At 50.8% G+C, this 12,731-nt stretch overlaps 1 protein-coding gene across 4 annotated transcripts in view; it reads right to left on the bottom strand.

Annotated features, from left to right (window-relative positions):
• Positions 1 to 12,731, bottom strand: part of MYH11 (myosin heavy chain 11) — a 126,017-nt gene that overhangs the window by 98,556 nt on the left and 14,730 nt on the right. For all 4 annotated transcript variants that reach the window (XM_047838895.1, XM_047838896.1, XM_047838897.1 and 1 more), the window contains exon 2: positions 9,188 to 9,549. In XM_047838895.1, coding sequence (XP_047694851.1) covers positions 9,188 to 9,532 — 345 coding nt within the window. In that variant the 5' untranslated portion in view covers positions 9,533 to 9,549. The remainder of the gene's footprint in view (positions 1 to 9,187; positions 9,550 to 12,731) is intronic.

Genomic DNA, 12,731 nt, shown 5'->3' with positions numbered 1-12,731 from the left:
AGGTTGTCACACACACACAGCCGGCCAGAAATTTGCACCTAGAGACCACGACGCCTCCTCCCCAGATCTCATGCTCTGCACAGTTAACAAGGTACTCCCTCATCTGTAGAAAAAAACAAAACAAAACAAAACAAAACAGGGACAAACACAGCTGTCCTTAAAAAGCATTGGTACTGGGGCACCTGGGTGGCTCAGTGGGTCAAGCATCTGACTCTTGGTTTCGGGCCAGGTCATGATCTCACAGGTTTGTGGGTTTGAGACCCATGGCAGATTCCGCACTGCCCCCCCCCCGCCTCTCTCTCTGCCTCTCTCTCTCTCTCTCTCTCTTCTCCCACCCCTCAAAATAAATAAACTTAAAAAATTTTTATATATATATAAAGATTGGTACTGACACAAGGTACGACATGGGCGGACCCCGAAAATGGTATGCTCACTATGAAAGACACAAAGGTCACATAGCATATGATTCCGTTTATATGAAATGGCCAGGACAGGCAAATCCATAGAGACAGAAACAGATCCCTGGTTTCCAAGGACTGGGAAGGGCGGGGGGCAGGCCGGGGGGGGGGGGCAGGGGGAGGGCGGTGACTGCTCATGGGTATGGGGTTATAAAAACGTTCCGAAACGAGACAGGGGTGATAACTGCACAACACAGCAAATGTGCTGAAGGCCACTGAATTGTACCCTTGAAAGTGGATCCGGTGGTGAATTGTATGTTATATGGGTTTTACCACAATTAAAGCAAAATCGTCGTCCTGCCCTACCAAGGGCACAGGAGCATCTGGAAATAATCAGAACAGGGAAAGGGGGTGGAGGCACCCCGCAAGCCCCACCACGCGCGCACACGGGAGGCACTATCACCGCTATGGCTGTTCTTTACCGGACATCAGATTGCCCCCTGGGCTGAGGTCACAGCTCAGGGCACAGGTTCCGACCTGCCCCACAGGAACTGCCTTTCCCAAATGATACCATCAGGGCCGCCCGGGGCTCCAACAGCCCCCAAGCCCGTCTTCCTTCCAATTCCCCCTAGAAGGGACTCAAGGAACAGCCAATGGTCCATCTCTGGGCGACCCTCAGGGCAAAGCCAACACCAGAGAGGTTAAGCAACTTGACCAAAGTCACAGAGTGAGACCCTGACAGCACTAAGCCCAGCTTGGCCAACTCCCAGGCCTGAGCGCCGCCCATGAGGCTACCCGGCCCCTGCCCATCCTATAGAAAGAGAAACAACACATCGTTCGTTCATTCACTTGCTTGTTCATTCAGTGTGCACGTCCTAGACACCGTGCAAGGCTCTGGGGTTAAAGAAGGCAAAAAACTCAAGGTCCTGCCCTCAAAGAGACCTCAGCCCTGGCTACAGCTGATTGGAGGAGGGTCTCTCCAGCGCTCAGTCTGCTAAGGGACAATGGTATGCGATGGTCCCACGTAGAGAGGTGGACAGTAATCTTCAAAAGGTACAGGACTGGCAGGGGAAGGAGGGAATAATCTCTCAGGTTCTCACCATTCCCCTAAAAAGGCAGGCATGAGGTCGCAGAGGCCTGTCGAAACATCCATCAGCCATTTATTGAGCACCTACTATGTACAGGTCTGTACTAGACAGGTCTCCACCATGCTGGAGATAAATAAATCAGAAGAACCCACAGATCAGAGCAGGGACAAGGACAGTGAACAATAACATCCAAAGAACCAGGATGGAGCCCAGGGGATTAGGGAAGCAAGGAAGTCAGGGCCCTAACCCATCCTGGGGGCGGTCAGAGAAACCTCCAGTGAGGAGGTCTCAACAGACAAGAAGGGCTTATCCTGCTCAGGAGGTAGCAAAGGCACAGAAGGCAGCAGGGCGAGTGTGTGCGTGCAGCCTGCAAGCAGTGTGGTATTTCTGGAGCATTGAGGAGGGGACAAGCCAGGGTGAGGGGTGAGGCTCCTGCAGAGGCGGGCAGGGGCCAGACCGCACAGAGACGGATGAGTCCACCATCAGCCCGACTCCCCACTCCCCGATCTGATTTTCCAGGCCCCTCCCACCAGAGCAAGTGCCCTGAGGGCGGGACCACCCTCTTCCTCTGCTTCAGTTCAGGCCTGGGCCTTGGCATACAGTAGGTGCTCACTAAATGCTTGCTCAATAAATGACTGAGGGGTAAGCTGATTACAAATCTGCCCTGGAGCAGGGACCCCCGATGTCGATGTCTTCATCTCTGTGGCCCGGGGCTTTGCACTGGGCTGGGACACAGTAGATGCTCGGGAGATGTTTGCTGAGCTGGTGGCACAGTTGTTCCAGAACAGGGGTTCTGTGTCGCCCACTCATCTGTGTCCTGGTCGCCAGTGCTAAGCCTCCCATAAACTAAGTGCCCAGTCAACGATCACTTGTTTGAATGAACGTCAGCCAAGTCCTACCTGTCTTTCAGGTCTGAATGCCACCTCCAGATCCTTCTGGGCTGTGCCCACTGCCAACCACAATGCTCATTTATAGCCCAAACCACACCCTCACCAAGCCCTTGAGCTGGAGGCAGTAAAGGTCAATGGCTAAGGATACAGAATTGAGTACTGAGGACTTGGTTTGAACCCTCATTTTGCTACTTCCTGGCTGTGTGACCCTGGGAAAGTCTCTTAACCTCTCTGAGCCTACTAACCTCAACTACCAGATGACAGTATGTAACAGATCCTTCAAAGATTTGCTGTGAGAGAGTGCTCGTGAAGCATTTAACAGAGTGCCTGGTATACAGCAGGTGCTCAATAAACATTAGTGACCATACCATGCTGCCTTGGTTTCATGATGACAAAACCCTTGTCAGCCTGGAAGCTTCACAGGTGCTGCTTCTGTACCTCGAGTATGTTCCCCACCCCCCTCAATCTTCCCAGAGCCATTTCCGTCTCCTCTTCCAGGGCTCATCCTAAATGTCACCTTCTGGACCACAAGCTGCACATCACAGTTTCTCCAGCACCCAGCGTAGGGCCGTATACAAGGCAGACCCCAGTCAATAGTTGCTGAAGGCAATGAATGAAAGAAAGAATGTGTGGCTCTCCCAAATCCATCACCAGCTTCTGAAAAACTGTCCCTTTCCCCCTGTTTGCCTGGGACACCTCCTGGTGCTAAGCACCCAGCAAGCACTTAACCCGAGCTTCCAGGCAGATCTGAATCTCTGTTCGGGCAGCAAATCTTTCCAGGGCACGACGACCCGAGGGGAAGGACTGAGCAGGCATGCCCCCGGCAGGGTGGTCGGGCTGCAGAATCTGGAGGTTTGATCGACAGTGTTCAACCTCCGTTGCCTTCACCAGACCCACCCAGCTCACCGGCTGGTTGCGGTGTTTCTGCCTCCTCACTGTCCCCAAGGTCCTCTCCAGCCGGTCAAGTTCAGAGGTTTCAATAGCCCCGCCTCCTGTGTCCCGGCCAGCATTTCAGGGCCCCATGCCACCAGCAGGTCCCAGCCACAGGCCCAGGGTTTCCCTCTTGTGACCGTATTAGGAAGTGACTCCAGTTTTTCCCTGACACTTTATATGGTCAGCCACAGAGCTCTGAGCAGGAGTCTGCTCCCACAGCCTGCGGCAGAAACAAGCACCAACGGAGGAAAGTGGGAAGAACACAGGCTTTGAGCCGCACGGGCCAGGGGAGAACCTCAGTTCTGCCCTCATTCATCACCTGTGTGACTCATGGGAGTGGCCGAACCCCTGAGTCTCTTCTTCCCCATCTTCTTCTCCGTCTATAAAAAGATGGAGACGCGTACCTTCTTTGCCAGGTTGTCACACAATGTCATGGCAACATCTATCCTTAAAGACAGACACGGTCCACCAGGAATGCAATTTCCTGCAGCCTTGATTTGAATGGGAAGAGAGACTAAAAACTACCTAAATATCCATCATCAGGAGGCTAGCTTCACAATTATGGCATGCTGCCATTAAAAAGAGTATATTTAGGGGCACCTGGACGGCTCAGTCGGTTAAGCATCTGACTCTTGATCTCGGCTCAGGTCGTGATCTCAGGGTTCGTGGGCTCGAGCCCCGCTTTGGGCTCTGCACTCAGAGTGCAGAGCCTGCTGGGGGTTCTCTCCCTTTCTCTCTCTGCCTTTCCCCCACTCACGCTCTCTCGCTCTAAATAAATGAGTAAACATTAAAAAAGAGTGTGTTTGTACATATACATGAATGTACACCAAAACAAATATACATGCATCTGCCTGTATATGTATAAAGTATTTCTGGAAGCCTATGAAAGAAACACCAGAGCAGTTCCTCTACAGAAGGGAATCAGAAGGAATGGGGGTGAAAGGCAAAATTCCCAATACACTGATACACTATTTCCTATCGGTATGTGTTACCTATTCAAACCAATGTTTTAAATTCAACTAGAGAGTTACAAACAAACACAAGAAAAAGCCACAAGACGTCATGTATGCTTCTTATTTTTAAATATTCTCTTGAGGTCTTTGCATGGATAGCCTCACGTTACTAGAAAGGTTTGAGAGGGGCACCTGAGTGGCTCAGTCGGTTAAGCGTCCGACTTCAGCTCAGGTCACGGTCTCGCGGTCCGTGAGTTCGAGCCCCACGTCGGGCTCTGGGCTGGTGGCTCAGAGCCTGGAGCCTGCTTCCGATTCTGTGTCTCCCTCTCTCTCTGCCCCTCCCCCGTTCATGCTCTGTCTCCCTCTGTCTCAAAAATAAATAAACGTTGAAAAAAAAATTTAGAAAGGTTTGAGGCCATGTCAATTCGAAAGATCTTAACAGTGAGTTCACAGGGCTCAGCAGAGGGTAGGCTCCAGCTGTGTTTTCTTTCTATCTTCTAAGACTCGGTGCAGTCATGTATCTCTTTCCCACCCTCCAGGACTCTCTGGCACTCAAGAGGCCGCTGCTCATCATCTGCTCTCAGCATCCCTGGGTGGGTACCCCTTCAGGTCACTGAGCCAAGTGTCCAAAAAGAAAACATCATCCCCTGCTTGCCTTTGGAAGGAAGGCCTTTCCTTACCCCCTGGTCTTCCTCGAACAGTGACGTAAGAACGAGGAAAATATCCTTTGGGGTTCACAAGTCAGGAATTTGGGCTTAGAAACCCAATCAATAGGAGAGGCCATCCACCTTCACTCTGGAGCAGGTTCCTAACCCCAGGGGCTTGAAACAGGGGTGGAAAGTCCTACTGTTTACAGGGACCAAGCACATCAGACGGGACTAAAGTAAGCCAGGTAGGAGGAGAACAATGGGTAGGTGATTAACGACCAACAATTCTCACCCTCAGGGTCTGGGAGACAACAGGGAGCAGTGAGGCCTATGCAAAAACAAGGCCCACAGCCCACCTAACAGGATGGCCCAGGGGCTGCTTTTTAAAGCAATGTCAGCAACTGAGATTTTCTTTTTCTTTTTTTTTGGGGGGGGGGCAGTTGGAGAGGAAGGGGGAAAGATGTATCAAATTAACTCCTCCATTTTTAAAAAATTACTCACTCTGGGCCAAAGGCTTACAACCTAGTAGGTGCTCAAGAAATCCTAAGTGAAAAGTTAGACTTCTTCCTTCTGTGCACGTAAAGCTTGTCGAGCTCAAAGTTAAAGGTGCCCATGGCATCATCCCCACATGCCCCAGCCCACAGCCATCACCTCCTGCTCAAGCTTCCAGATACCCTACAGACCCTTACCATCCAGGGGTCGTCACTCTGGCCCTGGAGGCAGCCAGACCTTGCCTGAATCCCAGCAACAGGACCAAGCACCCCTGAGCCTCAGTATCTTGGTCTCTGAAATGCGGTAAGAGCCTCTGTCTCCCAGGATCATTGGAAGGAATAAATGAGTAGCAGTTAGAAGCACTGCTCCCAGGGCCAGCCTTCCCGGCTTCAAGACCCAAGCTGTTTCTTATCAAGTTATTTAACTTTTCTAAAACCCAGTTTCTTTTTTTTTTTTTAATTTTTTAAATGCATTCATTTATTTTTAGAGAGAGGGAGAGAGAGTGGGTGAAGGGCAGACAGAGAAGAAGAGAAAGAATCCCAAGCAGGTTCTACGCTGCCAGGGCAGAGTCCAATGTGGGGGTCGATCCCAGGACCCTGGGATCATGACCCAAACTAAGATCAAGACACTTAACCGACTGAGACACCCAGGCCCCCACCCCCACCGGTTTCTTAGGCGTACCCCCCAACACACCCCACCTCTGACTACCCCCCTTCCGCAGTGATTCTGAGCGTGACTATCTTCGATGCCTCAGGTAAGTGACATCCTGATTGTTCGTCCTTCTGTGACTGGCTTAGTTCACTCAGTATAATGTCCCCTAGGTTCGTCCCTGTTGTCACATATGATAGGATTTCCTTAAGGCTGAATCATAGTCTGTTGTACGGATACAGCACATTTTCTTAATCCATCCATTGTGTTAGAAACTGCCTCCTGCATCTGCCTCGAGCTCAAGTGTGTCTAATCTTCCTCCTCTTAATTACCAAGCAGCTCGGGGCACGGGCTGAGCCGTGTAACCCCCGGAATCCCACAGCAATGCAAACAGAACAAGCAAGAGCCCACGCATCCCCCAGCTGGGCAGGCCAGCCGAGTGTGACACAGGTACCTCCCTTCCCAGGCAAGTCAGGTCAGGTCTCTGCCTTGGACAGGTCATGTGCAGAGTGGGAGGTGACCTTTGCTGTCACCAGTGGGGTCAAGGACACAACACGCTGGGAAGGACTTGGGATGGGACCCAGGACAGGCAAAGCCCACACTTTACTGATCTTCCTGTGCTTGAAACCCTGGTCTCATCCTCCATATACTAAAAATAGAGCCAACTGCTGAGTGGTCGCACTAAGCTCCGGGCAGAGGGAACCCAGCGCCCAGAAGGGCAGGTGAGGGTGGGCGAGGACTCGGAATCACCCCCTACCCTGCCCTGCCGTGTGCCAGGATCAGAACCTGCACAAAGATGGCAAGAACCCGCATCAAAAGGCTCATGAAATAGGACCCAGTGGCTTCTATGGACTCTTCTAGAACCAAGAGGACAGCAGTCTTGATTTGAGGTGTACTTTGCAGAACGGAGGGGAAGGTTCTCTTCATTACCAAGGGCAAAGCTGGATGGACGGATGGACGGACGGACGGACACACACACACACACACACACACACACACACACACACACACACACCCCGGATGCTCCAGCATCACCTGCCAACACCCACCTGCTCCAAGCGCTGTCAGGTGCTTGGAGACTAACTGGTTGTGCCTCCCCTCCCCCGCTTCCTTCTTGATCTCCTCCACCATGGACAACCGGTTCTATTTAAGTGATTAAATTGAGCAGTAAGGAAGGAGACAGGAGTAGGCACGTGGTCACAAGGCCGGGAGGCTTTGCGTCTAATCTGTGCAGGGAAGCATAGCAGCAATTAAAAAAAAATGAATCAAAGCTTCCATCTGTTTGTCAGATTAGAAATTCTGGGTCTTGGGACCTTCAGGAGGCCTTCATTCCTTCCTGGTTTCTATTTTGGGCTCAAACGCTGGGTCAGAGGACAGGAGGGGAGATTTACACACAGACCCGTCCTTGACCTCCCCCGGGGAGAGAACACATCTTCGGTGGGAGACCTGGGAGAACTCCCACTTTACCCCAGCTCCCTGCAGGCTGGCCTCCTTAGAAACGTCCGTCCTGTGCTGACAGCTCCAGGTTGATGATATTGCCGTACAAGGAACAGCTTGGACTAAAGGTACTTTCCCTGCTCAGGGCAGTTAAGGACAGGCTTTAGCTCTCTGAGCCTCAGCTTGCTCATCTGTAAAATGGGACAAGCATACTTTTCAGCGGATGGTCTGCTGGTTAAATGAGGTAAGACGTGTCAAGTTACACAACATGGGTTACCCTAGAGATTACATAGCCCCTAAGAGGGTATTTTGGGGGGTTATCATGGAAATGTGGGAATGCTCGGCCTTGACTCATGCAGAAGAAAGAGCGAGCCACTAACCTATGTGCACAGGCTCGTAAATAGGTAAACATGTACCATAGTCACAGAGAAAGACCGAGAACATGGCAACATCTTATCAGTTTGTGATCTCTGGGCGAGGACTGGTTTCTGTGTCGGCTGTGCTTTTCAGAACGTTCCGAATCTCCTGCGATGAACGTGACTTAATTTCCTAATTAGGAAAAAAAGTCTGCAGAGCATTTTTAGAGATGACAAGGGGTTTTTTTTGGTTTGCTTTGCTTTGGTAATTTTCACGCGGCAACATGTAAGGGACGGGGTCGGAGGGCACAATGATGAAGTGACTGTCTTTGCCAATTTGCAAATGATCCAAGAAACAAGACCCTAACAACGGCATAACCAGCAGTAACACCGAGCGTTGTGAGCGCTGACAATGTGCCCAGCCGCGTGACAAGTGCTTTCTTTTCAGCGTAACCCACTCCTTGAGGACGGTACTCTTGTTGCGTTCATTTCATAGAGAAGGCAACGAAATGCCAGAGAAATGAGGTAACTCACCCAAGGGATCGGCGTGCCCTTTCCGAGAGGCAAAGAGATGGAGTCTAACCCGGAGGGCCCTCTGCCCAGCAGTTGAACACCAGGGGGCCACCGAGGTCCCTTTGGCTCCGGGGAGTCGGTCCAAACCCACAAGGAACCTGCGCACCCCCTGAGTCACATCGTCCCCCATCATCTATCCCAGGCTGCCCCACAGGACTTCCTGCAGGGACAGAAGTGTGCAATGCATTGCAGCACCACCAGCCTCAGGTGGCGGTCGAGCACTGGATATTGGCCAGTGCCACCAAAGAGATGCATTACGAGTTCTAAGGAACTTGCGTCTAAATTTAGTTAGCCGCAGGTGGCCGGTGGCTACCAGAGTGGACAGGGCAGCTCTGGTCTGCACGGCCGACCCAGAGGAGTCCCGGGTCCAATCTAGGTATTCCCATTTGTGCCAGGGAAGGCCTCCGCAGAACCTAGCCAGACCCCCAGGTCGCCTCCCGCCTGGCTGCCCAGGGGGTCCAGCCTTCCCAAGAGGTTTCGCGCACCTCGTCACCTCCAAGATGTCCCTTGGCACGTCGCATGTGGGGTCACGTGCCATCTCTGCGCTTCCTTCACGTGCAAGGGCGGGGGTATTCCCATTTCACCTACAGGTAAACTGAGGCTTTGGTGAGTGGCAGCATTTTCTGGTGTCACCGAACTAAGTGGGGCGGGGCTGAGGTCTGGACCCAAGTCTGAACGATCCCACGTCACCATGGGGCCCCTCTCCAACGAAACTTTCCCCCTCCCAACCCGTAGGCCTGCACGAAGGGACTGGCTGCCCCAAGACACTCACGTAGATGAGCCCGGAGAAGTACCTCTCCCTCAGGTTGTGCAGCACAGAGGCCTCATTGAGGCACGTCAGCTCTGCCATGTCCTCCACCTTGGAGAATTTGGGCGGGTTCATCTTCTGGATGTCATCTTTGCCGACCGTCACCTTCTTGCCATTCTCCACCAGCTCCACGATCACCTCGTCCCCCTTCTCCTCCTTGATGCTGGCTGCCTCAAAGCCCTGCTTCTCCGAAGGGACCCAGACCAGCTTCTTGGCGGCCCAGTCGGCCTGGGCCACTGGGCTGTTGACGAAGTTTTTGTCCACAAAGAGGAACTTCTCATCATCGCTGAGCTGGCCCTTCTGCGCCATGGTGCCTGGTTGGTCCCCTGTGGAATAAAGCCGCAGCATCAGTATTGGGCCAGAACTGAGCCCCAAAGACGGTCGAAGCCCTTGCCTCGCATGCCTAGGGAACATTCTGCCAAGTAGGAGGATGTTCCGTGCGGTATGTTTATGTGGCCAAAGAATGCAAACGACTCAAAGTCCCTCACGAGAGGGTCTGCATCAGTGCCTACTGTCAGCCATCATGGCACCGGATCCACAAACCACGTTATTTTCATGAGACAAGATACTACCATCCAGGGGTCCCAAAGCAAGAATGAGGTCTACGTGCGTGGACACCCAAAGAGGTCCACGTCTTACTGTTTACTATAAAAATAAAAGAAGGGCGTTCTTCAAATAGTTAAGCCCAGAGATACCATAGGATCCAACAATTCCATTCCCAAGTGTAAACCCAAGAGGAAAGAAGACAGACGTCCGCACAAAACCTCGTAGCGAATGTTCACAGAAGCATTCCTCACGATGGCTAACACAGGGAAGGAACCAAGGTGTCCGTGGACAGAACGGATAAATAAAATGCGGTCTATCCATGCAGTGGAATATTATTCAGCCTGAAAAAGGACAGAAGTACTGATCCACGCCGCACCACGGAAGAATCTCAAAAAAATTACGCCAAGTCAAACAATCCAGTCGCAAGGTGTCACAGACTGTAGGATGCCCTTTATATGAAATGTCCACAACAGGCAGATCCACAGAGATTCAAGCAGATTGGTGGTTGCCAGGGCCTGGGAGAGTGACAGCTAAGGGGTACAGGGCTTCTTTACGGGTAATGGCAATGTTCTGGAATTTATTGTAGCTGCGGACATACAGCTCTGTGAATATGCTCAAAGCCATTCAATTGTACCATTTAAATGAGTGAATTACATGGCACGTGAATTATATCTCAGTAAAGTTTTAAAAAAATGAAATAAAGGAGTGTAAACAGTAGGTATAATACCCCATTTTTATTTATTTTTTTATTTATTTCATTTTTTTATTTATTTTTGGGACAGAGAGAGAGAGAGCATGAACGGGGGAGGGGCAGAGAGAGAGGGAGACACAGAATCATAAACAGGCTCCAGGCTCCGAGCCATCAGCCCAGAGCCCGACGTGGGGCTCGAACTCACGGACTGCGAGATCGTGACCTGGCTGAAGTCGGACGCTTAACCGACTGCGCCACCCAGGCGCCCCCCCATTTTTATTTTAAAGTATTTAGAATACAAGGCACCTGGGTGGCTCAGTTGGATAAACGTTCAACTTCACCTCAGGTCATGATCTTACAGTTCGTGGGTTCAAGTGGCACATTTGGCTCTCTCTCTCTCTCCTGTCGGCACAGAGCCTGCTTCATTCAGATCCTCTGTCTCCCTCTCCCTCTGCCCTTCCCCCTTTCAACTCTCGCTCTCTCAAAATAAACATTTAATAAAGAAAAAAAATAAAATATTTAGAATAATACAGGCAAAAAAATGGAGAAATATGCACTTAATGAGTTTAAGTGTGAGGGGCCTTTCACTTTCTTTTTTAAATGTTTATTTTTGAGAGAGAAAGAGAGCGAGCACAAGTTGGGGAGAGGTAGAGAGGGACAGACCATCTGAAGCGGGCTCTGTGCTGACAGCTGAGAGCCGGATGTGGGACTCAAACTCACAAACCGCGAGATCATGACCTGAGTTGAAGTCAGATGCTCAACCAACTGAGCCACCCAAGCACCCCTGGGATTTTTCACTCTCTATCATTTTTTCCCAGTTTTTTCCATCATGGTAAAATATACGTAGCACAAAATTTGCTATCAACCATTTTTAAGGGTCATTGCAGTTCAGTGGCATGAAGTGCATTCATACTGGGGTGTAATCGTCACCCCCATCCACCTTGAGAACTTTTTTTTTTTTAATTTTTTTTTTTCAACGTTTATTTATTTTTGGGACAGAGAGAGACAGAGCATGAACGGGGGAGGGGCAGAGAGAGAGGGAGACACAGAATCGGAAGCAGGCTCCAGGCTCTGAGCCGTCAGCCCAGAGCCTGATGCGGGGCTCGAACTCACAGACCGTGAGATCGTGACCTGGCTGAAGTCAGACGCTTAACCGACTGTGCCACCCAGGCGCCCCACCTTGAGAACTTTTTACATCGTGCAGAACTGCAACCCTGTCGCCAGGAAACACTAACTCCCCACTCCCCTCCCCAAGCCCCCGGCAACCAGCATTCTACTTCCTGTCTCTAGGAGTCTGACTGCCCTAAGTTCCTTGTACAAGTGGTGTTTGTCTTTTGGTGACTGGCCTCAGCATCATGTCCTCAGAGTTCATCTAGGCTGGCAAATGTGTCAGAATTCCCTTCCTCTTCAAGGCAGAATACTATTCCGCAGGATGTATACACCCTATTTGGCTCCTCCGTTGGTTTGTTGATAGGCGCCTGACTGGCCTCCATGTTTTAGCTATTGTGAATAATGCTACTGTGAACATGGGTATACTTTTAATTATGTATTTTTACTGTCTTTGTAGCTTTTTAATTTTTCAAAGTGTTTACTTTTGAGGGAGAGACAGAGAGTGAGTGGGGGAGGAGGAGAGAGAGAGGGAGACACAGAATCCGAAGCAGGCTCCAGGCTCTGAGCTGTCAGCACAGAGCCCGACGCGGGGCTCGAACTCATGAACCGCGAGATCATGACCTGAGCTGAAGTTGGACGCTCCACCGACTGGGCCACCCAGGCGCCCCTACCGTACTTGTGGTTCCCTAATTTTTTGTTAAACTTATGATCAACAAAAATCGGGTTTTGTTTTTGTTTTTTTTTTTTTACAAAAAGCTTCCAAAGGCCACTACACATGAGAAAAAGGTGCTCGACCTTGCCAGTAAAGGAAGAATCTGAAAGCAGTGAGATGTTGACTTTCTCCTATCAGCTTGGCTGAGATGAAAACTATCAGTAATTCCCGGTGTTGTCAGGCATTGGAGGGGCTGGGCCTCTGCACAGGCCACCCTTATGGATGGAAAAACCTTAACATTTCTGCAAACCCTTTCACGTGCAATTCCATTGCTAGGAGTTCAGCCTAAGGCAACAGACAAGGGGTAAGAGACACACAAGGATGTGGCTTGCGTTTATGCCAAAATTTCACCCTTTTCTTTTAACCTATTCATCCAAGGGCCACTTCCATGCCATAAAATTCTCTCATTGTAAACGTACAATTCAATGACTTCTAGCAAATTTACAGAC

This window comes from Prionailurus viverrinus, chromosome E3 (assembly GCF_022837055.1).
Source record: "Prionailurus viverrinus isolate Anna chromosome E3, UM_Priviv_1.0, whole genome shotgun sequence".
NCBI classification, from domain to species: domain Eukaryota; kingdom Metazoa; phylum Chordata; class Mammalia; order Carnivora; family Felidae; genus Prionailurus; species Prionailurus viverrinus.
Note: the sequence above shows the minus strand (reverse complement) of the source record. Positions and strands in the feature narration are given on the sequence as shown.